Below are 25,189 nucleotides of genomic sequence, written 5' to 3' on the forward strand. Positions count from 1 at the left end.
ATGCTCACCAAGGTACTGTATTATAATGTGGTGAATTTATATTTTTATTTTATTTTATTTATCTATTTTTATTTTTTGAGCATGTGCTTCAAAAATATACCACAAGAGGGCGACAACGCAATTCAAAACATCCGCCCACCGTCAATTCACAGGGTTACGCAGTCCATTGCATTAAGTGTTTTTGCCCCGCAGACTGGGCTGCCCAAGTCAAGTCCTCAAGCGCCTCTCATCCAGTCTGTTTTAAGATCTGCTCACGACCGGACACGACAGCCCTGCTTTAAATCGTACCCGGATATTGTAGTCCATCAAACATGGGAAATGTAGTTCTCTTTTTTTGTATTCTTGATACAAGTTTACGTACGCTCACTTCAGCTTCGTATGTTAATTGTCCTATGCTACGCATTTTCTGTACACTCATCTCGTATATATTGCGTAATGATTCCGCTACCTTCTGATGCTGCTGGAGGTAAACCTACGCTTCTCATCACTTCCCTCTGCTACCTGTCGGGCTGTAAACATCGTCCGCATTTGTCCCAAATGTCTTCGGCGTGTTCGGGGAGCAGAGAACGTACAGCCCACGCAGGAAAAGTTCCTTTTTTCTGCAGCACAACTTAACCTCTCGATGGATGTGAAAAGTTAGCGCCGCGACGACAAAGACGAAGGACTCATCTGCCCTTCGCTTGGACTTGAGGTGAGCATTGCAAACGTTTGAATGGACTCATGGTGGTCAACTTCATTCCGATCTTCTGTACGGCTTCGATGCAAACGTACCGTCTTTGTTTACAAGGTCCTCCAGTAGTCAGCTGGCTATGCTGTCAAGCTAATGTTGATGTCACTCTTGCACGATTCCTGGGTGACCACTTTGTCCACGATTAAGCGATTATGTGACTTTAATTCCAAATGCATTTTAAATCGTGCTCTTTCTAAGAAGGTTGGGTTTTAAATGACTTGCTGCTATGCTTTTTATAACTCGTTTGCAGATTGCATGACAGGGGCAAAGGTCACACCATACCTGTGTTTGTTTCCATCGTACCTGAGCTCGTTTACTTTAATGCAATACTGAACGTTAACGTAAATATGTTGTATTAGTGTTTTTGGAGGAGTGTCATTTGGTCTTTTGGGAGCCCAAGGCAAACCAAGTCAAGTTTTATGTTCACTTCCATGCAAGGTAGGTGGAGAAAAATCTCAAGTAGCTCCAGTTGCTCCTAAAATCCGTCTTGAGTAATAATTAGAGCTTTGTAATTAATTAAACAATTAATCAAATTTGATAAAAATTGCAATGCTGCTTCATTTTATGGAGACCACTGATACCAGAATCCTATACTCCTTGCCAGTAGTTGGCGCTATAGTTCGGTTTGACAAAATTAACCTTTTGTCTAGTCTTGCAACACTGAATATTTTGGCACATGAGAATCTGCATCTGAGCCTGAGAAAAGTTCTCCAGCAGGTGCTCTTTGCCTCCTTTTTTCCAAGCGGTAGCCTAAAATGTGGCGTGAAATCAGCCTCCATCCTCTCCATGCCTGAGGAATACAAACTGAAATCCAACCTCTCTGTCTCAGCCCGTGAAAGCCGGGCAGCTGGCGTATCCACGGTGACAGGTGGCCCTCGGACAGGTGCAACGCGGACAAAGAGTTACAGTTAACAGTTTTTATTACAGTAGCTCTCTCGCTGAGTTGTGCCCGACGGAATTAAACGCATGATTAGGGAAGTATGAGGAAGCCACAAAGAGCTTTTAGAAGTTCCATTTTGACCTCAACTTTTTTTACATCAAGTAATTTAAAACAAATTAACTTCATTGTGTGGCACTTTCACATTTTGCATTCTGCACAATATGAAGATCTGCATTGTTTTACGTGTCAAAGCAGGGAAGAGCGGATTTACCAGATTTACCAGCTTGAGTGCAAACAAGTCATTGAATGACGGAGAAGACTATGACCAACACGCCCCTTTTTTTTTTTTTTTTCCACTGAAACCAAGCCAGAGTTCCCGTCAAACGATTACAAATCAACAGTTCATTTCTTAACTAATATGAGGATGTGCCGGCAAATACGTGAGTCATGCTAACTTCTCGTTTTATAATGTGGGTGTTTGTGAACTGTGGTCTCTTCCGGGTGAACAATGAATCCAGTGAAGGAACCGAAGATTTGCAATGAGGTCAACAAAGTGATATGAAGTGGAAGAGGGAGGCGAGAGGGAAAGTTTGAAGGCTTATCTCAGTAATGTGAGGGGACAGCTGGGTGCTGATGAGCTGTTTGGTTGCCACCATCTTCTTCTTAACCCTTTGCTTGGAGAAATACTCAGGTGATTCTTCTCGATTGACAGTTTTAAAACTAGCATTCAAAGATTTTTGCACTTGTTTGTGCATTTTTGGGCTTTCTCAAACACCAGCTGAAATTTTATGGCACATTGTGGACCTGGAGAGTTTCTCAGAGTGGTATGTTTCTACTTGATTTTTTTATTTTATTTTTTTTAATCTTAGAGCTTTTCCCTTCCTTAACAATGACTCAAAGCTCATAGTTGAGGTTTATCTCAATCTCTCAGGCAGAGAGAGCCCTTCGTTGCTTGCTTCGCTCTGTGCCGGTGGGGAGAGTGCGCATGCGCACTGCTGACTCTCCAGTAATCCGCTGTTTTGGAGGCGATCGCATCCGCGTCCCCTGCGCTCTCTGGGAATTCAATCATGCGCTGCGATGTATCGAAGCGGACGACGACGACACGGGATTTTTAACGGGACCCACCCCAATGGAACCTTTTGAAACACGCGTGGGGTGAAAGGGGGAGAAAAAAGCGCTCGTGTTGCGTTCAGGGAGAGGACAGAAAAACCGAGCGAGGATGTCTGCTGGTGAAAAGACATCAGCGGGTCGCATGTGCAGCCAGTAAAAGCTTCTACTGGGAAATAAGATCCTGTGGGAGATATTTGAATATTTAACTGCTCGCGGGTGCGTTCTGGACGTTTTCTTTGGGATGCGTTTCGACGCGCTGTCTGGGGGATGCCTTTTTAAAAATGATACGATCACTAATTGGTTAATTCTGAAAAGTGTGTGTCTGTGTGTTTATAGTGACTAATGCTCATGTAACAGCCAGCAGCAAACTGATCAGCTGATCTGGCATTTGCATTCTGTTTCTGACTCGTTTTATAATCGTCCACATCTTTTGCATGTGTTCTTAAATGCACTTTTGCCGCTTAATCGGCACAGAAAACATCCCAGCCTGGAATTTATATTGTTGAAATAGTTTTTGCAAGAATCTCTTTGAGTTTTTGAATCTTTGGTTCCACTTGGGTGGAGGTCCGAAATACCTTCAGCGTGGGAAAACATTTCCCATTAGGATTAAGCCCACAGCTTTGGTCCAGCTGTTTAGCCAGAGCACATATCTGAAAGATGAGATTCTGGAAAATCTGCATGCTTGTAGTTTTGCCCTCCCCGGAAAATGCAGCACATTGATTTGTCTCTTACTGGATGTAACTCAAGATCCTCGCCGTTATTGATTGTTTACAACCGTCTGCAATGTCGACGGCCCGGATGAACCCGGAGATAATTCCGAGAGGCGCTGACTGTGAAAGCGGCATATTTCTCTAAGACCGGGACCAAGCATGAACCTGCACGGACTGGTGAGGCATGTCCGATGGTATGCGGGAGGAATGAAGAAGCGGGGCTGTGGAGGGAAGCCAAAAATCAAAGACAATTACAAGGCATCGCTCTGGCAAATTCTCCGACGGACTCATCCAGGTGTCTAAGAACTTCCACAAAGCCTCGCAAAAGATACCGGAAACTTCCGAGCAGCCCTTTCCTCTCCGACCCGTCGTCACTGTCGCCGCGGCGATGGGCAGCTCGGCCTCGTCCCTCACCGCAGAGACGGAGTCGGATCACGGTTTCCGCGGCAACCCCTACCCGTCGTCGCCCCCGGTGGGCTGGCTCAGGACTAGTCACAGCAGCCCAGTATGGGGCACCACCTTCATCACACGCCAGCAGCAGCAAGCGTCTCCACGGCCTCACCGAGAACGCAGGTAAGGGCCGTGGAACGTTTGGACCCACTAGACACCAGGAGGTTCCAGGAGAACCGATCGGGAGGTGTCCCAGCTTCTTCGGTCCCGAGAATTAGGTGACCTGGATCGACTCAGATCAGGGGCTGTGTTCTCATGTTATTTTTCTATCTTGGCCTGCAAATCTGGCTGATCTGGATTTGTAAACCAAAATCCCCGCCCTCCCCCTTGGCCTCCACAAGCACAGCTGCACTTTATGGACTGTTTTGGCAGCGTCCAAGGGCTCTCCCTGAGGTGATTGATCCGAGTGTTTTTGAAAAAGCCACCCTAAGGAAATTGAGTCAGTAGTTTGATGTTAAGCACATTTTGACTAGTTTTTAAATCTTAAAATGACTTTTGAACCCCCCCCCCCCTTTAGGAATATGTTGGAGTATTTCCAATTGAGCTTGATCTTTTCTAGGTCGCATCAAATAGAGCGAGAACATATCGAGCGAGTTGTTGCCGAGTCACTCGGAGCATCACATCCCCTTTGCCGGTTATTGATATTCCCAGAACCCGATCACCAACAATGGATTCCATTATTTATTCAGCATGGCTCGCCTGGTTAGGCTTTCATCATTCTTAAGTTCCTCTCCATTTAACGCCGACTGCCGTGCAAAAATGATTTTGCTTCTGATAAAGAATATTTACGCAGCAGCATCATTTCAGTCGCCATGATTGCTAATGACTCGGGGAACAAAAGTCACTCTTTTTTTCCTCTTCATATCGTCGATTCCGGTGACAGTTCTTTTTCGGCGTGATGGATGATTGCGTTTATCGCCCCTCGACTCCACGGGCTTTCCTTTCCCTTTTAATTGGATTAAAACTGTCCAGAGCTGGTCTGGAGCGCCGAGGCCCACGTCTGAATTAATTTGGTATCCCCCCTCCCTTGTTGGAAGCCGATGGGTTCTGATCCTAAAGCTCCACATGGTGATTTTTTTTTTTTGCCACAGTGCACTAAAAGCAAGTCACAGTTTTCCCCTCTTTGTAAATATTCAAATCTCCCAAGCTGTCTCCACGGCTGCTTTGCAAAAAAAAAAAATGTGCATGAGTCATGAAATATTCACTGAGGGCAGTGCGAGAGGTCGGGACTTCTTTCCGTTTGCCCCTTCTCCGAGCGAGATTTCAAATACACTCCTTGCGGGCCGGACGGATAAAATCCTGTTAATAGTTAATCGTAAGACCTTGCGCATAAAATATTTCCGCTCGTAGCCCAGCATATCAAACATGTGACGGTAAGTCGAATTGATAACGCACATCGGTTAATCGGTAAACATTAATTGAAATGGATTGATCGTAGCAAGGCACGTCGGACATGATAAATAGCTCCGAGTGTCGTATTGATTCCGTTACGCAATTAACACGCGGGGAGCCTTGAGCAAGACACAAAAGGATTCAAAATCGTGCCACTTACGAGTTGGACTGTCAATGTGACTCACCTAACGGCAGGCTGTGGGTTGCGTAACATCTCCCAAAGTGCTGACTCATGAGATTAAACCGAAGTCCAATTCCCCGAATGTTAGATTTCAATGAAAACACAATCTTTGTCATTTCATTTTTGTGCCGTTAACTCATTCACTGCTAACCCAGTTAATAACAATGGCACTGAATCTGTGATGTCCAAACATCAATTTTCACCATGCTGCTCCATTTTGTGTTGGATTAATAAAGTAGAAAGCTTCTTTGAGGAGCAGGCCAGGCCTCCCCCCCCCACCAGGCTCTCGGGCTCGGAGCCAAGTTTGGAAAGGCAGTGCTAATGACTATCGCACAAAGGCCAAATGTCTCGCGGAGAAGCCGGCGAGACTCGGCTCACTTGATCTCACTTCTGTATGCAGAGTGAATCCAAGTAGCGAGCAACCACCATTGTCTTCCATCTATTTGTAGTCTGGACTCAGCTGTGATCTTCCAGGGGGGGGGTCATCTATGATTTATTCCGACTGGAAAACCTCAGCGCAAAAAAAAAAAAAAAGATCATTATTCCGAAGGTGGAGTTGTGTGCCTCTCTCTCAATTTTTTTTTTGCTTCACTGTAAGATGTTGGCCGTCTGCCCAGGCGGATCTGCGACACTGAGGAGCTGAAGTGGGCACTTTTAGAGCAGCTTGACTGAACAGGGCCAAGGAGAAAAGGTGCAAGCGCGGGGGGTCCCGAGTGCTCAATACAGAAAGTCGTTTTTTTTTTTTTTTTTTAAAGTACTGTCTTGGGACCCCAAGCAATATTGTGACATTTTATTAAGTTAGGTGTCCCCTATAATGAGGTAATTAAATGTGAAAAATCCTCCGGAGAATGATTTTGAAAGTCCTGCAGACAGAGTGATAATAAATTTTCCGTCCTTTAGCTCCCAATGCCATGCAAAGCAATTGATTTGACAAAGTTGCCATGTGGCTGACAACACGACTTTGCTTTCTGGTCGTGGATGAAAGAGCCTGACAGTTGCGGAGATGGCCCACGGCGGGGGGGGGGGGGGGGGGGGGGGGGTGAGCTGTCATCAAAACATGAGGCGCTGACGTGTGGCTCCTTGCAGACAGACAGGATGGAATTCAAAACCACGTCAACATATGATGACCATAAAAAAATGTGCAAAAGCAACGTAAACAATCGTTTTCTCTCTTTGCTTGTTTATTTACGATCAATGAAAGACGTTTTTTTTTCCTCCTCTTTCCCCCAGGCGAACCGCTTTAGGTCGGAGTGCTGACATCAGCCTCGGAGAATAAATACTCGGCTAATGGCTCCTGACATAATGTACTGGAACTACTTGGACCATACTTTGATTGTCCTCGGGCAAAAAAAAAAAAAAAGGCTGAGGGTGCACTCCAACCTCAGCACAAAAAAAAAAAAGCATGTGACTGTCTGCAAATAGATTCCAATTCTTCTTTTAGAGTTGAAAATGACTCATGCATTTATCCCTGGAGCGCGGTATTAGAATAATCTGATGGAGAGTTGTCCGATAATTTTTTTTTTACCTCTCCTCCATCTTGAGCTGCATTGCTTGACTCTAATCATGCGGCCATTGTGTCTGGATTTACTGTCCTCGCTGCTCTCCGGAAAGAGATTTAATTTTTACTCCCCTGAACGAGGCAATCTTTCCCTCTCGCACTCCATTTCCCGTCTCAAGTGTTTTTTTTTTTTGTCTTTTGCAGCCACTCTCACTCTCCCGGCTCCATGGCAGCCGCAGTGCGAGGCAGCGAGTGGTCATGCGGACGCTGCACCTTCTTAAATGTGGGCGGAGCACCTCGCTGTTCCATCTGTGAGGCGCCTCGCCAGAAACCTGACCTGAATCAGATCCTTCGCCTGAGCAGTAGCGAGGAGCAGCAGCGTTGGGCTTGCCCTCGCTGTACCCTCAACAACCCTCAGGGATCCAAAGCCTGCTCCGTCTGCGGCTTCGGTCCGTCGGCCACCACGTCGGCGCCGGCCGTCACCACCGTCGCCGCCACCTCAAACGGTCTCCCCCCTGCTCCTACCACCGACCCCCCGCCTATCGTCACGCCCGCGGTGCTTGCAGAACCCCAGGTCCCGCTGAAGGAGGACATGAGACGCTCGGAGAGCAACGGGGAAGTGGGCGGCGGCGTGGAGAAGCAGCACAAGTCGGGCTGGGCTTGCCCTCGTTGCACGCTTCACAACACGCCGGTCGCGCTGTCCTGCTCGGCCTGCGGCGGACCCAGGAAACTGTCCTTACCCAAAATCCCCCCCGAGGCTTTGGTGGTACCAGAGGTCCGCACTCCCGTACTGGGTTTTCCCGTGGCCTCGGCGGGGCCCGCCCCTCTGGTCATCGATCTAACTGATGACTCTCCTCCGGCTCCCCCCTGCGAACCTCAAGAACCTCCCCACGTCCCGTCGTCCGCGTTCACGGCTTTCACCTCCCTCCAGAACAACCCGGTGCCGCGAAGTAGACGAGAGGTGCCTCCGACAGGGCGACCGCCAAACCAAGGCACCAACACCCCCAGTCCCACCTCTCCCCCAAGTGCGTGCGTACCCCCCCAGTCCGGCCCCCAGAGACCCGCCAAACCCAAACACGCCCAACCCCAGGAGCCCTCATACCCCTGTAAGCGCCTCAGTATCTTAGAAGAAGAAGACCCCCAAAAGAATCACCAGGTCGGAGCCCCCACCTGGAAGTGCCCGGGTTGCTCCTTAGCGAACCCGGGCGGCTCGTCCAAATGTGAAACCTGCCGATCGTCGCGGGCCGGCGCCGACTTAATCGATTTAGGTTGCGAGACCGTACGCTTCACCCCGGCTAGCCCGTCCAGTCCGGACTTTAGCACTTGGGCCTGCTCCAAGTGCACCCTGCGTAACCCCACGGGTGCTCCAAAGTGCTCCGCCTGTGGATCGTCCAAGCTGCACGGCTTTCAGGAGCAGCAGGCGGCTCTTCTTCGCTGCTGCGCGCAATGCGGCCAGGTTCCATCCGGACCCGGAACGACGTGCTCCTGCACGCCCAACCCTCCTTCGTCCTCCATGGCTCATAAAACCCGCAAACACGGCCGAGGTTATCCTTCCTCGTCGGGGCTTCACGAGAGGCCCGGCCAGTGGAGCTGCCCGGCGTGCACTCTCCTCAACGACGTTAAGTCCAAGAACTGCGCGGCGTGCCACACGCCCCAGCAGTACCTCACCCTTCGCAAGGTGATCAAGCCTCTGAAAAGGAGAGAGAGCATGCACGTGGAGGCCCGTCGGCGAAACGACGAGGGCGAAGCCAAGGAGCTGTGGGAGAACATTGTCAGCTTCTGCCGAGAGGTAAGAAAATAGATCCAACACCTAAGTGTGATGTTGCGAAATCTGCCTTCGTGCGTGATTCCGAAAAACAGATTGTCAACGCCACCTCTGATATTTGGCTGCAAGCTAACCAGTCTGCCAGTTTGGCGTCTGCAGCGGAGGTTTTCGTAAATACTCATCGGCACCTCCATCCATAAAACGTCAAAGCTCATTGGAGGGGTTATGCATAAAGCGCCGAACGTGGCGACCTTGGACGATGATGACGCCGGTGACTCTTGTCTGCTCACTAATGCCGGCATCAAGGCAACTGAATTGAATTATGAGCCGAGGCTGGAGAGCAATCCATTTTCTTTACCGGGAGCTAGCGCCGGGGCATCCCCCCCCTCCCAACCCCGGCTCACTTCTCACACCGCAAATAGGAAACCAGAGTGGTGTGTGTCGCTGGACAAAAGGGTTTTAGATGAACAGATAGTGTGTCGGGTTGGGTATCGTGTTCTGTGTAGCGGAGATCGTAAGCAAAAAAAAAATTGGGCCTTTGACCTAGTGTGACTACTTTAGAGTGCCTCGTCGTCCAAGATGGAAAAAAAAAGCCTCTGACTTTATCCTTCCCCCGTGTCCTTTCTCCCGATCAGAACACGGTGAACTTTGTGGACGACAGTTTCCCACCGGGACCTCGATCGGTCGGCTTCCCCGAGGGCGACAGCGTCCAGCAGCGAATCAAAAAGTGGCTCCGCCCCCACGAGATCAAATGCAGCAACACGAAAGACCGAGGCGTCAAGTGGTCCGTTTTCCGCACGCCGCGACCTTCCGACATCCTACAAGGGCTGCTGGGAAACTGCTGGTAAGCTGTCAGAACACATCACGAGCTAGTTAGGACGTTCCTCGGGCTTCGTCGTTTTGAGGTCAAGATCGCTGAAGTGACGCTTCATCACACTAAAAAAAAAAAAAAAGTCTTAGCGTGATTAAAAAAAAATGGAAATAAATAATAAAATCAACCAAATGAAATAAATTATTTTTGAAAAAATAAAATAAAAATAGTAATTAAATAAAAAGATCAAATCAATCACGCCCTTATTCACCTTAAATGAAATAAATTCCGTAGGGGGGGGGGGAGCATCATCCATTTTGCTCTGTTAAATAAAGCGTAAAAGACAAAAGAGACTGGAGTCGATCGCCTTGTTTTTCTTTTGCAAAACATTTCACCAGCGCTGAAATTCAGCCTTGAAGATGGAGCGGAGAGCGATGGCAACTAACACAAAGAGGCGATGAAACAATAACAAAGGAAAATATGCTGTCAGAAAGAGAAGAGGAAAAATAAATAAAAGAGATACCCGTGGAAAGACGTACAAATGTACCTAGCGGGAAGATAATTCACCAAAGTCTGGACGTGTGCTTTATCTTCCTGTCCTTGTTTTGCGCCCTTTGGAGGTGCACACACATTTTTCACAAAGTCAAGTCCCTCGCAAAGTTGCGCACAGCTTATCAAAAATAACCCTCCCTGGAGCCAAATTTTTCTCCCTCAACCGGATATAACCCAAATTTGTTATCCACACACAACCTAATAAACCAGCAGACAAAAGTGGAGCAGAGTTTTTTTGTTCTCCAGGTTCCTCAGCGCTCTGGCCGTGTTGGCCGAGCGTCCCGAGTTGGTGGAGAGGGTGATGATCACCAGGACGATTTGCACGGAAGGCGCCTACCAAGTCCGCCTGTGCAAAGACGGCACGTGGACGACGGTGCTGGTGGACGACATGTTGCCCTGTGACGAATACGGGTACCTCCTCTTCTCCCAGGTTCGTCGACGTAACACATCGGGGATTGTCCCCAAAAAATGGTGTGTAATGATTTTGTGGGTGTTTTTAGGCCCAGAGGAAGCAGCTGTGGGTGGCGCTGATCGAGAAGGCGTTAGCCAAACTCCACGGGTCCTACTTCGCCTTGCAGGCGGGGCGCGCCATCGAGGGCTTGGCCACGTTGACCGGGGCGCCGTGCGATTCGCTCATGCTGCAGGTCAGCTCCACCAACCCGCGGGAGGAGCCCATCGATACCGACCTGATCTGGGCCAAGATGCTCAGCTCCAAGGAAGCAGGGTAAAATCAGACATTATTGCCGCTTTGATTTGCTTTCAAAGCAACAGCAGACAAATAAGTGGAGCCCCCAAAAGTGGCTCGGTGATCTGAAGCCAGCCTGGCGCCCATCTGTCAGACAAGCTGTGGTACGTTTTAATAAATCAAAGCCGACCAGCCGGGTCTGTCATGAGAGTTGTCCCGACCGACCGGGTTCAGCAACAAAATGGTGTTTTTTTTTTTTTTTAGTGCTTCATTGAGCTTTTTTTTGTCACCTAGGTTTCTCATGGGCGCCTCGTGCGGAGGAGGCAACATGAAGGTCGACGACGCCGTCTACGAGTCTCTGGGTCTGCGGCCTCGCCACGCCTACTCCATCTTAGATGTCCGAGATGTGCAAGGATACAGGTAGGCTCCTTCAAGTCCAAATAATTTTTTTTTACAGTAGCTTTTGCTCACATAAGCTTTTGAACATTAAAAGTCTCTAATATCGACTTGACCTACATTTGACCTCTGAATTATTTATCATGACATCTTTGAATTGTGTTCAAACGGATCTTTTTGTGAATGCGAGCTTCACAAGTCGAGGGAAAGGATGGAGGGATGGAAATGGAGAGCAGGTGCACCTTTTTACTGCAGCAGTGGGGTCCTTTTGATCAGCTGATGGATGACTGGGGGGGGGGGGTGTAGAGTAATGAAACACAATGCCGGCCGGATTATACCGACCTGTGAGAGTAAGTCGAGAGTAGCTTTAAAAAAAAAAAAAAAAGGAGTCTCAGATGTTATTTACTCAATTGCAGGTTGCTACGACTCCGCAACCCGTGGGGTCGCTTCTCGTGGAACGGCAGCTGGTCGGACGAGTGGACGGACTGGCCGCAGCATCTCCGTCACGAGTTGATGGCGCACGGGAGCAGCGAGGGCGTCTTCTGGATGGAGTACACCGATTTCATCAAGTAAGAGCTCGACTCGGCAAATGTCATCCGAGTACACACCGTGATGGATGCGTGTGTCATGTGACCCTGGTGGCTTTTACTCACCATCTGCTTTTTGGCACCAGATTGTTGTTGTTAACCAAAATGGCCTCATTCCAGATGTGCTCTACAAGGATGTTTTTTAATCAACACTCGGCTTTTGCTAATGTTTCCAACAAGGTCATAAAAAAAAAAATCTGTGCACTGCACTGCGTCATACTGAAGCCCGTGTTTGTTATTCATGGAGCTCCTGTCTCGAAAAATACAAGTTGCAATAAGTCCAGGAGGAACCGAGGCAGCTGTCCTGTTTGAACAACTCCACCTGAAAAATGTGTTTGGCCCAGAGGACCCCATCTGTCTTTTCGCCTGATTTCCCTCTGACACGTAATCTCTCCGCTTTCCCACCCGAACCAGCAGCCTGCGTCTGCCTGGACTGAAATAATAACGGGAGGGGGCGAGTGATGAAAGACAACTCAATCACTCTTGATGCCCCCGTATGGACTTTAAAGAACAATGTCTTCTCGCCCTGCAGGTACTTTGACTCGGTGGATATTTGTAAGATTCACTCGGACTGGCAGGAAGTGCGGCTTCAGGGATGCTTCCCCAGCAAGGCCAGCGGGCCCGTGAGCGTCATGGCACTCACTGTGTTGGAAAGGACGGCGCTGGAGTTTGCTCTCTTCCAGGAGGGAAGCAGGTAAACATGGATGAAGATAAAAAATATTACAGGCTGTTCATGAGGACCCTTTTGTCGTCAGGCGCTCGGACACGGCCGACAGCCACCTGCTGGATTTGTGCATCATGGTGTTCCGGGCCTCCTTTGGGAGCAGCAACAAGCTGACCCTGGGTCGCCTGCTGGCCCACAGCAAGCGAGCGGTGAAGAAGTTTGTCGGCTGCGACGTCATGCTGGAGCCCGGGGAGTACGCCGTGGTCTGCTGCGCCTTTAACCACTGGCAGATGAACGTGAGCGGGTCGGGAGGACCACCCACGCCCGGTAAGTCCGACAAATAATCAGCCGTTATCAACGCAACCTGACGTCCATCCCTCGACTTCAGTGTCCAGTCCAACCAGCGGAGACCAGCGTCGGCCCAGTCAGGACTTCCCCGGCTACATCCTGGCCATCTACAGCTCCAGACAAGTAATGGTGGAGCAGGTGGAAGCGGCCGCCACCACGCTGGCCGACGCCATCATCCTCCTGACGGAAAACAAAGGCGAAAGACACGAGGTGCTCGTCTATGTCTACATTCAATGTCAGGACGTGCGCAGGAAGAGGAACGCTTTTGTCTTTTCAGGGCCGCGAGGGCATGACGTGCTATTATTTAACGCACGGCTGGGCGGGGCTTATCGTGGTGGTGGAAAACCGTCACCCCAAGTACTACCTCCACGTCTCCTGCGATTGCACGGATAGCTTCAACGTGGTGTCCACGCGCGGCAGCCTCAAGACCATCGACAGCGTGCCGCCTTTACACCGGTATGTGCTTTTTTTTTTTTTTTTTTTTTTTGGGTGGGAATTTTGGAAAACCTTTCTCCGTCTCCCCCTGCAGGCAAGTTCTGGTAGTGCTCTCCCAGCTGGAAGGAAACGCCGGCTTCTCCATCACGCACCGCCTGGCTCACCGCAAAGCCGCCCAGGCCTCGCTGGGCGACTGGACTCCCACCAAAGCCACCCACAGCCCCCAGCTCACCCCGGACATCGACGGGCTCCACCGACCCAGGCCGCTATGACCACCGTCCCCCACGTGGCGGACTTCTCCGAGCGACGGTCAGACCACTGGAACGCTGGGCGAAAAAAAGACTCCCGCGCGTCTGAATGTATTGGTCAACACTGAAGTTTTCTTCTGGCCCCTCAGGATGAACGAGGGCGGAGTCGCTCGGCTCTCAAGCCTGGCGGGCCGCTTTCAAGTGTCAAATATGTGTGCGGTACAAGCGCTGTATGCCGATGTAACTACTGAGCCATTTGCAGGACTTCTTCCCTCCATTTTCCGCCCAAAACAACCAGATGGGGGGAGGGGGCGGAGCTAAGGGACATTTACTGTATCTCATCCCATTGACAATATGGTACCAATTGAGCCAAATTTCTTTTTTTTTTGTCTTTCAACCATCCAGGTACATTTTATCCGTTGTGTTTTAGAAACGTTCACGCTCTGTGTCTCTCTAACTCAGGACCAAACGTGTCATGTTGGTGACTCCGCCCCCTCCCATCTCTTAATTGATTCACTTTTTGAGTGTTTGATTCATTGTTTTTTTTTTTTTTTGCCATTTTCCTTCCAGCCATCGTTTTATCTTTCAAAACACCTTGTAAATGTTTCTGTGATGTAAAGCGGCTGTAAATATGTACCCCCCCCCCCACCCCCCCAAAGGAACATCCATATGTATGATGACCACATATTTGCACTGAGCAGCCGTGCAATTTAATTTATTCGGCTCAACTTATCGAACGAGTTGGAATGTGATGGAGCGAGGCCGCAGTGAATCTTTTTTTTTTTCTGTCTCATTGTCACTTGGGCTCTTGCTGGTGTCCCTCAGCCCCCCCACCTACCTGTTTTTAATCCATGTTTCAGTAGCGCCTCCTGCTGGTAGTTGCAAGAAGCTACAGCTACGGACAACACCCCCGTCCTTTTTAAAAACTGTACAGGTGCAACCCACAAGATGTGTTGTGTTAAAAATAATAATCAACTAAATACATTTTAAATAAGTAGTAAAACCAACAAACAGGAACTTAACGCTGACAAAGGTTAGAGAATATTTTATCAATAATTTTCGAGGGTCGGGCTGTGAATATGTGTATAAATATGTATGTTTTAATATTTCAATCTCAGGTTCCAGTGGACCAAATAAAAGTTCTTTTTTTAAATTAAGCACCGGACTTTTTGTTGACTTTTATGTGCATGTTCCCCCCACCCCTCCTCACATTGTCCTATCCTTTAAAAAAAAAAAAAGCTCCCTCCCACCTTGCCCACTCTCCCTCCCCTCATCATCTGCACTCCCACTTTAGACCCCCACATGTGATGATGACACCCCACACGAGGAGCTGTCAATCACCACAATCCTGAACTAAAGCGAAAGCAAGACCTTGGGACGGAATCATCTACAACCAAGAGATATTTTTTCAATCATGGCATCCCAGATCCCGGCGCTCCCCCAGTCGTACACGCCAAGCACCGACAGCGTCTTCTCGGACCAGTCCGGGTTCTACTCCCTGGACTCCAACGTGGCGGGTCTCTCCAAGGTGATCCTAAACAAGCTCAACATGAACGACTACGGACAATACAGGTAGATTTTATCCTCCCCTTTTTTTTTTTCTGGATTCAATCAATTTGAATTTTAGGGCTGCCTTGGAAGGTAAAAGCAAAGGAATATTCCGTAACTACAAGGAAATGTTCCAGAAGATGGAGGAGACCTTCAAATTCTGCACCGGCTGCAACAAACTTCCACAAGATGTCAAAGAGGGCAACACGCTGAAGCGTTGTGTCAAGTAAGTCCAATCTTCAATAAAATTTACCTTTAAGGGGCGTGGCCTAATGAGTGACATCACAACCTGAGCACTGTTATTTGGCAGATTCTTTAACTTTGACACCATGGTGAATCATATTTGGAAGATGCCCAAGTGTAAATATAACTAAGACCTTCTGACTGAATCATCTCCATGGAACTCAGCAGCCCATAAAAGCTCACTTACTGAGATCTCTTGTGTCATAATATACTTTGCGGCCTATTTTTTATGACAATGATAATGCGCAAATCCGACAGTATCAAATTTATTTACAAGATAGATTTGCATAATATGCACCTCTTGGTTGATTGTATTTTTTTTAAAAGATTCTTTTTTTAACGTTTTACCGCGTCCGGATCTTTTTCCCCGTTGGGAATTTGCCACCTGTTGCTAATTAGTAAAGCTCTCCCAACTGCATTGCTCTTGACACACACACACACCACTATAAATTCTCAGCTGCTCCTGCCTCTCTCCGTGGTCATTATTTCGAGCCGATGTTTAATACTGATTCGCCGACATGCAATGAAACTTCACCGTCACAACATTTCTGACCTTTCAATTTTATTTCTTATTCCCTTCAGATTCATGCATGTGAAAATAGTAGAAGCAAATCTCGTTTCGAGTCGCACGCCTTCAAGGATGTAAAAATATTACATTACATCATCGTGTTCGTTGAGTGTCAAGGGTGACATTTATATTTAAATGTAATTATTATTAAACTGCTGAGAGTTATTTTTTCTGTCCCATCTGGCAGATGTTTGAACGTGTACTACTGCTCCAAGGATTGTCAAGTCAAGAACTGGCCTCAGCATAAAAATGTCTGCAAGACGTTACGTCTGGTGGCCATCGACAGGCTGGTGGAGTGGCTGATGTTCACTGGTGAGGCAAGAAACTACTTCATCCAGTCCAAAAATGAAAGTCCTGCCTCCACACAGGAGACCTTCCCGTTCCGTCTGAGAAGTGGTCCAAGTCAGCTGCAGAGGTGAAGACCTGGCAGGACTGGCTGGCCCTGCAGGAGGACCAACTCACGCCACGTCTGGACGCCGTCCTGACCTGCGCAAACATGGCGTCCCTTTGGATGAACGTCAGCAGGCCCAGGCCGGACGACGGCGACCTGCGGGAGTCGGTGTGGCGCCTTCAAAGCGAGTTCCTCTCTCGTGTCCTCACAGTGGGCTTGGCCGTGCGGCACTACGGGCTGGACCCATACGCAAAACCGCTTACCATCCACATAGCCGGGGCATCCTTTAACGAGACTATGGGGGCCAGACTGACGGACTACGACGAGCTCAACAACATGTTCCCGGGGCACCAGGGCATTGAGGTGGTCATGGTGGGACCGGAAGTGGTGGCAGGCCCCATCATGAGGCCCCCTCTCACGGCCTTTGGGCCCAGGAAGAGGGTCTACATCAGCGCCTACAAGGGCCTCTACCATCAGTTCTGGGAGGACGTGATCGAGAAGAAGGAAGCAGCCAAACCAGACCTGGTCGTCGGATTTCATCCTGGTAGGTTAACTTGCCATTCAATTAAAAAATTAAACTGTTTGCCCTTGGCCACTTGGGGGCAGTATAACACAGATACGGTTCATCACGATATCAAAATTTCTCAGTCATTCTTTGCAGAGGATAAAGAATATATCTCAACATAGATGCTATTTAGCTTTAGTGTTAAGCTAGCTGAGTGAAATGCATTAATTTGTTCAGCTCTCCGTATTTCGTGCATAGTTTTGTTTCGGCCACTCAATGGCAGCTGACATCCACCAATAACTTAAAACCGTATCGATCAAGGATGTGGGCGTCGAAGCCAGCTCAGGGACAGATAAGCAGAGGTGGATTTAACGTATTTGATTTCCACGGATGGCTCAGAGCCCAGGGGCTCGGTTGAAGGGCGAGCTATTCATACGACACGCGGCCGAATAAATCAGCGCCAGGGCTAAAGTGACAACTGGCGGCTAATGTGAGGATGACGGATTATCCGGCAGGTTGAAGACAGATTTTGGCTCTCGTTTGTCAACAGGCGAGTATCAGGAGGTCACTGTGGATTTGCAACTGCTATGCAGGAATCAAGCCTCGCATCTGTCACAGTCATTATTTGGTCCTCTTCTTCTTGAGCTAATTAGACATCTCTTGCAGGTTTCCACGCCAACCAGGGTCTGGTGGAGGGTTGGCTCCCCACCCTCCTCCTGCTCCGAGACTACAACATCCCCTCCTACTTCACAGTATACAGGTCAGTCATCTGGAGAAAATTATAATCGTTTGAATTGATAGGACGAATCATTTTCCTGTTGGTTCCCACAGCGATATGGAGCTCAAGTACTCACTGCAGATCCTCCTGGAGTTGGAGATGGACATCAGGGAGAGCGGAGCCAATCCGTTTTCATCACAGAAGCCAGAGCAGGTTCTGGCCTGCCCCAATAAACCTGTGGTGTACTGTAACTCGCACTACATCGCTTTCCAAGGATTGATGCCAAGGGAAGACTTTAACGAGGCCAACTAAAGGATTACGTGAATTAGCTTCTTTTCCAGAGATTTTTTTTCTTCTCACATTTTTGCATTATGAATAGTCAAGTGCCTCCACATGCAATACCTTTTTTTTTTCCAGGCACAATTAATATTTTCCCATGTTCCTGTATTTAAATGTGGTGTTAATGTTGCAATTCTGCATAATCCTAGTGGTTTTTATTGAGCAAATTAAATGAAATTATGACGCATCTCAACAGAAATGAAGTTTGTCATTTGGAGTAATTATGCTCGAAACGACACTGCCCTCTTGCGGTCACAACTTGTAAGTACGCAGTCGTCTATTCAAACAGACTTGCAAACTTTTAAAATATCCCTCAAAATGCACCATTCAATAATGAACGTGGATATAAATGATTTTATTTGTAATTTGTTGTTTGATATAGACCTTGTGTGACGTCATTTTCCAGCGTATTGGAGCATGTGTAGAGATGAATGTCAAACATTCAGAGGAGATGGATGACAGCAGGTGTTTGAAAGTTCTCGTCCAAGGCGTCGGAAGCGTGCAAGAAGGAAGAGCCTCGTGACCAACTTCACGGAAAAAAAAGCTTCAGAATGACAGAAAGTGTCAGGTATGACTTCATAAACATTCAATTCGATTTTCTAAAACGTCATGTATATAAATAGAAGTCTTGTCCAAGTGCATTTTCAAGAGTAGGCCTGCAAGCTGGCCAGTTTTTTTCCTCTTTAATAATACTTATAATCTTTATTTTTTTTTTGCTGTCTGTATTTCTATCAAATTTCCTGCTCTTCTAACCATATTTTCATTAATTTACCTTTATCGGTTGTTAAGGCACTGCTTTAAATGTCATGTGCTTGAATCTAAAAATAGCTAATGCTACGGGTAATAAACATGGAGAACACATTTTGTATCCAGAATGGCCCCACAGACTGTGAAGTCCATGGCTTTCCATTCCCAAAAGGAGATGTTTGAGAAAATGGAGGAGTCTTTCAAAGTGTGCGCGCAATGTGAGAAGAGCTCAGAACATCTGGCGAACCCTCAAAGCCTAAAACGCTGTTCCAGGTAAACAAAATAAAAAATCGAAAGACTCCATTTTGATTGTTATTCAGTGAAGGATGGTTCTTTGCAGATGTTTAAATGTTTATTACTGCTGCAAGGAGTGTCAAAAGGGCAACTGGCTCATACATAAGAAGTTCTGCTCACAATTACGTCTGGCTGCCATCGACAGAGTGGTGGGATGGCTTGTGTTCAAAGGTGGGCACGTAAGATGAGTTGTTTGTGACCCATGAATGAATGAATGAATGACCCAACAGGAGATCTTCCCTTCCCAACCGACAATTGGACAAAACCCGAGTCCGAGATAAAGAACTGGGATGACTGGCTCGCCATGCAGGGTGATCTTACTTCTCGACTCCATCCCATTATGAACGGAGCGAACATGAAAGCCTTATGGGGCGACGCAGGTAGGCCTCGACCTGAGGATGAAGACCTGAAGCAATCCCTGTGGAGGGTCTGCAGCGAGTTCTTCTCCAGGCCTCTCACCATCGCCTGGGGGATGAGGCTGTTCGGCCTGAACCCTCTTTCCAAACCTCTCACCATCCACCTGGTGGGAGTCGGTCAGAACGAGACTCTAGGAGCAAACTTGACAGACTACGACGAGCTCAACAAGATGTTCCCTGGACATCAGGGGATAGAAATTGTCATGGTGGGACCGGAGCTGATAGAAGGGCCCGTCGTGAGGCCTCCACTCAGAGCCTTTGGACCAAAGCAGAGGGTCTACATCAGTGCCTACAAAGGCCTCTACCATCACTTCTGGGAGGAAATGGTGGAGAAAGAGGAAGCAGCCAAGCCAGACTTGGTGGTCGGATTTCATCCTGGTGAGAAGTCTGAACTAGCTACTCCCCTCTGTTCACTACCATCAAACAGTTTTTTCTTTTTTTCAGGATTTGACGCCAGTCAGGATTTGGAGCAAGGTTGGCTTCCAACACTTCTACTTCTGAGGGATTATGAGATTTCCTCTATGTTCACAGCTCTGAGGTGAGCATTTATAATGCTAGTCCCCCAAGTTAACTTCATGACATGCGAGGCCCGCTTACACTTCTGGCTTCATCCACAGTGAGGCAGAAATGACCTACTCGCTGCAGATCCTGCTGGAATTGGAGATGCACATGAAAGGAAGTGGAGCCAACCCCTTTGCTTCACTCAAACCAGAAGTGGTGGGCCCATGTCCCAACAAGCCACCCGTATACTGGAACTCGCACTACTTTTGTTTTCGAGGTCTACTAGAGACTGCTCAGCTTGAGGAACCAGATGAGGCCTAAGAAGCTCTGTCTATGCCGTTCCATACGATTAACTTAAATTGCGTATTATTGATTGTCTTTGTCTGTTGTTCAAAAACATGAAATTCTTTAGTTTTAACAAATTAACTGTTTGATTGATTAAATTATTAATTGATTGACAAATAGTCAGAAATAATAGACCACCATGATGACGTGCTTTCAAATATATACCAGAAATAATTCATTAATTATATTCCATAAATTATATTAAATAATATTTTGGTACAGCGGAGCCTTTTGCATTCGACTGAATAAAAAATTAAATGGAAAACGTGGAGGACCGAATGAAGACTAGTGTTAGTTTCTAGACGGATTTATTTTATTATGGCCCCTGTTCGCGCTGATTCTGTGGTTGGTGACAACTATATTTCAATACGATGTAACGACACAAATAATCAATAAAACTCATAGGTTTTATATGGCAAATGCTGTTCCAAAGCAATTCGATAATTTGTTAATTTTTATAATCGATGTGACATGTCAACAAAGCAAGCACTTGTTTCCTGGGGAAGGTAAACACTGTAGTACACACCGGAAGTAGTTGTCATTGTTTATTCTAGATTCGTGCTTCATTATGAGCGAGCTCTCAAGTGGTTTTTATTTCCGTAATATTTTTTAACGTTTCAAATTAACTCTGGAGGAAGCCGTCGCTTTGTTGGAACTATATTTGGTTGTAATGATAATCTCATTCTCCTGGGCAATTTATTTCATATTCGTGTCGAAACCGCTGTTCGGCAAAAACTAGCTCACCGGCGTTAGCCATGGCTCGATGACATTTAGCACATTGACGTCGTGAATGAATCCAGAAGCAGCAGATGGATTTCTCAAAGTTCCTGGACGACGACTTTGACGTGAAAGACTGGGTGAATGGCGCCTTTAAAGTGGTGCAGAAGGATGCACCGGGGAAGGCGGATACACACGCTGCGACGCTGGTTATGAAGCTGCAGCTTTTTATCCAGGAAGTAAACAATGCAATTGAGGGTCAGTATCGCCCTTTACTTTCTTTCTTCTTGTTGGCGACCAGAAAGTTGTGCACCGACGTGCAGACATTGTGTCCCTAACAAACTTTAGATGAACCTGCTTTTCTTGTTTGTAGAAAGCAGCAACCAGGCGCTGCAGAACATGCCCAGAGTCCTGCGAGATGTGGATGCATTGAAGCAGGAAGCTACGTTCCTCAAGGAGCAGATGGTTCTGGTCAAAGAGGACATCAAGAAGTTTGAGCAGGACACAGTCCAGTCCATGCAGGTGTGTTTATATACAAAATAGCTACTCTGACTTTCAGTTTAAATACATAAATTAAAGATGTATATAAGTGTTTTGGGATTGTAATTTGTGAAAAAAATCTACGTCCAGGTCCTGGTGGAGATCGACCAAGTGAAGAGTCGCATGCAACTGGCAGCGGAGGCGCTACAGGAGGCTGATAAATGGAGCACACTCAGTGTGGACATAGAGGAGACCTTCAAATCACAGGTATAATAAATCAATAGCATGTGTGTTTTTTCCCCCCCAGAGACCATCAACCATGTCTTTCAGGATCTCTTAGCCATCTCATCCAAGCTAACCAGCATGCAGAACAGCCTGGCGATGCTGGTGGACACGCCCGACTACTCTGAAAAGTGTGTCCATCTAGAGGCACTTAAAAACAGACTGGAGGCCCTGGCCAGCCCTCAAATAGTGGCGGCATTTAATTCCATGTCTGTAGGTAAGCTAATGAAACCGATTGTTACCGATTCCAACTTTATTTGAATTTTTTTTTTTACTTAGCATTATTGGCCTCTTTACCTTTCTGTGCAGATCAAGCCAAACTGTTTGTTAAAGTCTTCTCGGAGATCGACAGGATGCCGCAGCTTCTTGCATACTACTATAAGTGTCATAAAGTGAGTAAACAAAGATGTTTGATTGTTTAAGCAAAAGCCCCACTGCAATCAGTGGGTGTTTAGCTGTTTCTTCTAATATACTTTTTGACCACAAGAGGGCAGTATAATACATACAACCATATTGGTGTTTTTTTTTTTTCTGAAGGTTTATAATTAGCAACAATATTGTGCATTTGCAATAAGCTAAGGGACTTTGTTTTGGTTAATTACACAACATGGAATTATCTTTTAAAGGTTTTTATGTGTGAGTTTTTAGTGTATATAAACAGATGTGCCTTTCCTACTGCAGGGCCAGATCGTGAATATGTGGCAGGACCTCTCTCAGAGCGAGCTGGGCCTGAATCAGCAGTTGTCGGAATTCTATGACACTTTGTTGTCCACTCGGCACGCTCAGCTGCAGTGGTGCAGCCAGGTAATTTTTATTTACTATTCGTAATTTCTATGAAAGTGGGTCAGGTGGGAGAATGCTGTTCAGAACCGCTATTTAAAATGGAACTGATTGATTCTTGGTGAGCCATTGCATTGTCATGAACTCTGATGACCTCCAGGTGTTCAAGAACCCTCATGAGGTGGTGACGGTGCTGCTCATCCAGACTCTGGGCGCCATGGTGCCCTCCATGCCCATGTGCCTAAGCACAGCCATGGATCGGGCAGCTCAAGATGAGCGTCTCGACACCCTGCTGGAGCTCAACCACACCACGCTCACCTTCGGCCGCAACTTGGAAGCCGCCATGACACCACACCTAGGTTTGTACTGAGAAGAAAGAAAACTACGTATGCTAATTGTAAACACCTCCGATGCGTTGCTAGGCGAGAACAACCTCCTGAAGGTGACGGAGCTCGTGTGCGCCCTCTACGACCCTTACAAGCCTTACCAGTTGCAGTATGGAGAGCTGGAGGAAAATCATCTCCTCATTCAAATCAGCGCTGTCCCCTTGGTGAGATATGATGAAGTTTATCATGAAGGCAACTTTTCCTTTCATCCTCTGCTCCATCCTCAGGAACACGGGGAGATCATCGATTGCGTGGAGGAGCTGAAGCACTCGGTGGGGAAGATGTTCGGCCTGGCGAGCGGCGCCGTGGACCGCTGTGTGAAACTCACCGACGGGCTCGGCGTGTGCGGCCTACTCAAGGCTCTTAAAGCACTTTTCACCAAGTAAATATTCAAAATGTTTTGTGCTTTCCATTTGAAATGGATCCCACATCCATCGTCAACATTGTGTTTTCTCCCCCAGGTACGTGTCCGACTTCTCGACGACACTGCAGTCAATCAGGAGGAAGTGCAAACTGGAGGACACGCCCACTTCTTCTGCTTTCCAGGAGGACTGGACGTCATTCCAGAACTCAGTCAGGTTTGGGATGTTTAGTCAATGCAGTAACGATTTCCTACCAAAACTTTCAATAATGTCACATTGTTATTTTGCAGAATTATTGCCACATGTGGCGAGTTACTGAGACAATGCGGCGCCTTTGAACAGCAGTTGTCAAACAAGTAAGTGATGAAAAACAAATTCTCAGTGTGGACTAAGATGGCTCCCTCTAGTGGCAAATAAAGAACAGTCCCCAATCCGGTCATGATTCAACCATTCCCATAGGATCATGGGCACGGCAGGCAAGTACCTGTCGGAGTCGTACAGCCCTCGCAGCCTGGCGGGCATCCAGGAGGCCAGTGGCGGCGAGAGGAAGGGCGCCACCAAAAACCCCTGGCAGGACTACAACTACCTCCAGAGGGGCAGCGTGGCTGAGTATAACAGTCTCATGGAGGTGCTCTACTTGTTGAAGGTGCGTCATATGAGATTGCGATGGATGACGTGGAAACTTGTACTAATAATCGAGTTTGTGTTGCAGGAGAAAGGCGCCGGCAACTCCAATCTCCTCGCCGAGCCCAGAGCGGCGCTGACCCGACTCAACCAGCAGGCCCATCAGCTGGCCTTTGACTCGGTCTTTTTGCAAATCAAACACCAGCTGAGCCCCGTCGCCAAGATGGAGGTCGGCTTCACCTGTGTGCCTTTGCATTTATCATTATTTGTTGAAATTGTTTTTTATGTCCAGAGTCAGGAGTCGGTGGGTTTAGGAGAGAACTTCACAGAGGATCTGCCCACGTTCAGCCTGTCACCACAAGAGTACATCACAAATGTTAGTTTTTTTTTTTTTTTTAGGTTACAGAGGTTCCTCAACCTCATTTTTGATCCTTTTCGTGATGATACACATGTGGCACTGTTCTGCTCTTCTAGATAGGTCAGTACCTGATGTCTCTCCCGCTCCACTTGGAACCTTTTGTGACGCAAGAGGATCCAGCGCTGGAGTTAGCCTTGCACGCTGGGAAGTTGCCTTTTCCTCCAGAGCAAGGTCACTCATCTCCTCCACGTCGTTTTAGTCTCTGAGGTGCGTTTGTTTCACCCGACGACTCGCCGATTCCCCCAGGCGATGACCTTCCTGAATTGGACAACACGGCTGACTATTGGCTCGGCTCCATCGCCCGGGCCACCATGCAGACGTACTGCGAGGCCATTCTACTCATCCCCCGTCTGAGCACACATTCCACCAAGCAGCTGGCCACGGATATCGGTAAACAAGGCTGTGCAAATAAATGTTGTTTGCGCTCAACAAATTATTTACCAATGCCCACAAGGGGGCGCCAAAACGGTCACAAACTATTCCTGTGCTCCTCAGACTACTTGAGCAACGTGATGGATGCGCTGGGCCTGCAGCCTTCTCGCACCCTTCAGCAGATCGTCACCCTGTTGAGGGCCAAGCCGGACGACTACAGACAAACCGCCAAACAGTTGCCTCGGCGACTGGTGGCGACCATCGCCGCCCTCCGCTCTATTGACCACTAAAAAAAACAAAACACTCTTTTTGTTTCACACTTCTGTTTGCAATTACACCGCTCTGTCCACTTTGGTATACCAATGCAGGGTTTGAAATTATTCTACGTTCCTTATTTCTGCGTCTCGGCTTTACTTTCATTTTTTGCGATACCACCATATCAAATCAGGGTACGCCTAAGAGCATTTAACATCCATTGCATCATATATATTTTGCCAGTTCTATTTTTGGCGATCAACAATTTACCGAGCTTCATATTCTTATCGTTCTTTTTCATTGTGCGCCATTCAAGTAAAATTATACAGCATCTTTTAAAGTATGTAAATGTGTATATAAAACATTTACACAGCATAATTCTTTTGTCTCGGTGAGACGTTTCTATTTTGATGATATTGAGATATATTACTTAGGATCTTCATTTTTCTTTTGGCG

The 25,189-nt window shown here is 47.5% G+C and overlaps 4 protein-coding genes across 9 annotated transcripts; all 4 read left to right on the forward strand.

The window, feature by feature from the left end:
• The first annotated feature begins 438 nt into the window (after positions 1 to 438).
• capn15 (calpain 15) lies at positions 439 to 14,599 on the forward strand. 5 transcript variants are annotated; one of them, XM_088360289.1, is made up of 12 exons: positions 439 to 691; positions 7,156 to 8,740; positions 9,352 to 9,560; positions 10,326 to 10,509; positions 10,580 to 10,803; positions 11,059 to 11,184; positions 11,577 to 11,729; positions 12,280 to 12,441; positions 12,503 to 12,738; positions 12,800 to 12,969; positions 13,037 to 13,215; positions 13,289 to 14,599. In XM_088360289.1, the coding sequence occupies exons 2-12, from the start codon at positions 7,178 to 7,180 to the stop codon at positions 13,464 to 13,466; spliced, it is 3,384 nt and encodes a 1,127-aa protein (XP_088216415.1). In that variant the 5' UTR covers positions 439 to 691; positions 7,156 to 7,177; the 3' UTR covers positions 13,467 to 14,599. The 5 variants fall into 5 exon arrangements, with proteins under 5 accessions (XP_088216415.1, XP_088216416.1, XP_088216417.1 ...); XM_088360290.1 differs by lacking the exon at positions 439 to 691 and adding an exon at positions 1,919 to 2,050; XM_088360291.1 differs by lacking the exon at positions 439 to 691 and adding an exon at positions 2,083 to 2,301.
• Positions 14,600 to 14,615: 16 nt separating this feature from the next.
• Positions 14,616 to 17,922, forward strand: LOC148382761 (putative protein MSS51 homolog, mitochondrial). The gene is made up of 6 exons (XM_088360293.1): positions 14,616 to 15,014; positions 15,070 to 15,216; positions 15,989 to 16,113; positions 16,170 to 16,736; positions 17,364 to 17,457; positions 17,529 to 17,922. Exons 1-6 carry the CDS (start codon positions 14,857 to 14,859, stop codon positions 17,725 to 17,727), a joined length of 1,290 nt encoding a protein of 429 aa, XP_088216419.1. The 5' UTR covers positions 14,616 to 14,856; the 3' UTR covers positions 17,728 to 17,922.
• Positions 17,923 to 18,178: 256 nt separating this feature from the next.
• Positions 18,179 to 20,436, forward strand: LOC148382762 (putative protein MSS51 homolog, mitochondrial). 2 transcript variants are annotated; one of them, XM_088360189.1, is made up of 6 exons: positions 18,179 to 18,322; positions 18,628 to 18,774; positions 18,842 to 18,966; positions 19,026 to 19,589; positions 19,656 to 19,749; positions 19,829 to 20,436. In XM_088360189.1, exons 1-6 carry the CDS (start codon positions 18,306 to 18,308, stop codon positions 20,031 to 20,033), a joined length of 1,152 nt encoding a protein of 383 aa, XP_088216315.1. In that variant the 5' UTR covers positions 18,179 to 18,305; the 3' UTR covers positions 20,034 to 20,436. The 2 variants fall into 2 exon arrangements, with proteins under 2 accessions (XP_088216315.1, XP_088216314.1); XM_088360188.1 differs by having other exon boundaries at positions 19,026 to 19,749.
• Positions 20,437 to 20,605: 169 nt separating this feature from the next.
• cog7 (component of oligomeric golgi complex 7) lies at positions 20,606 to 25,111 on the forward strand. The gene is made up of 17 exons (XM_088360187.1): positions 20,606 to 21,032; positions 21,148 to 21,296; positions 21,405 to 21,521; positions 21,585 to 21,753; positions 21,846 to 21,928; positions 22,218 to 22,340; positions 22,477 to 22,675; positions 22,739 to 22,866; positions 22,930 to 23,084; positions 23,164 to 23,280; positions 23,355 to 23,420; positions 23,524 to 23,710; positions 23,777 to 23,917; positions 23,981 to 24,064; positions 24,163 to 24,277; positions 24,353 to 24,496; positions 24,602 to 25,111. Exons 1-17 carry the CDS (start codon positions 20,867 to 20,869, stop codon positions 24,766 to 24,768), a joined length of 2,310 nt encoding a protein of 769 aa, XP_088216313.1. The 5' UTR covers positions 20,606 to 20,866; the 3' UTR covers positions 24,769 to 25,111.
• Positions 25,112 to 25,189: the final 78 nt, after the last annotated feature.

This window comes from Syngnathus floridae, chromosome 18, assembly GCF_059516105.1.
Source record: "Syngnathus floridae isolate MCC-2025c chromosome 18, RoL_Sflo_1.0, whole genome shotgun sequence".
Lineage (NCBI taxonomy): Eukaryota > Metazoa > Chordata > Actinopteri > Syngnathiformes > Syngnathidae > Syngnathus > Syngnathus floridae.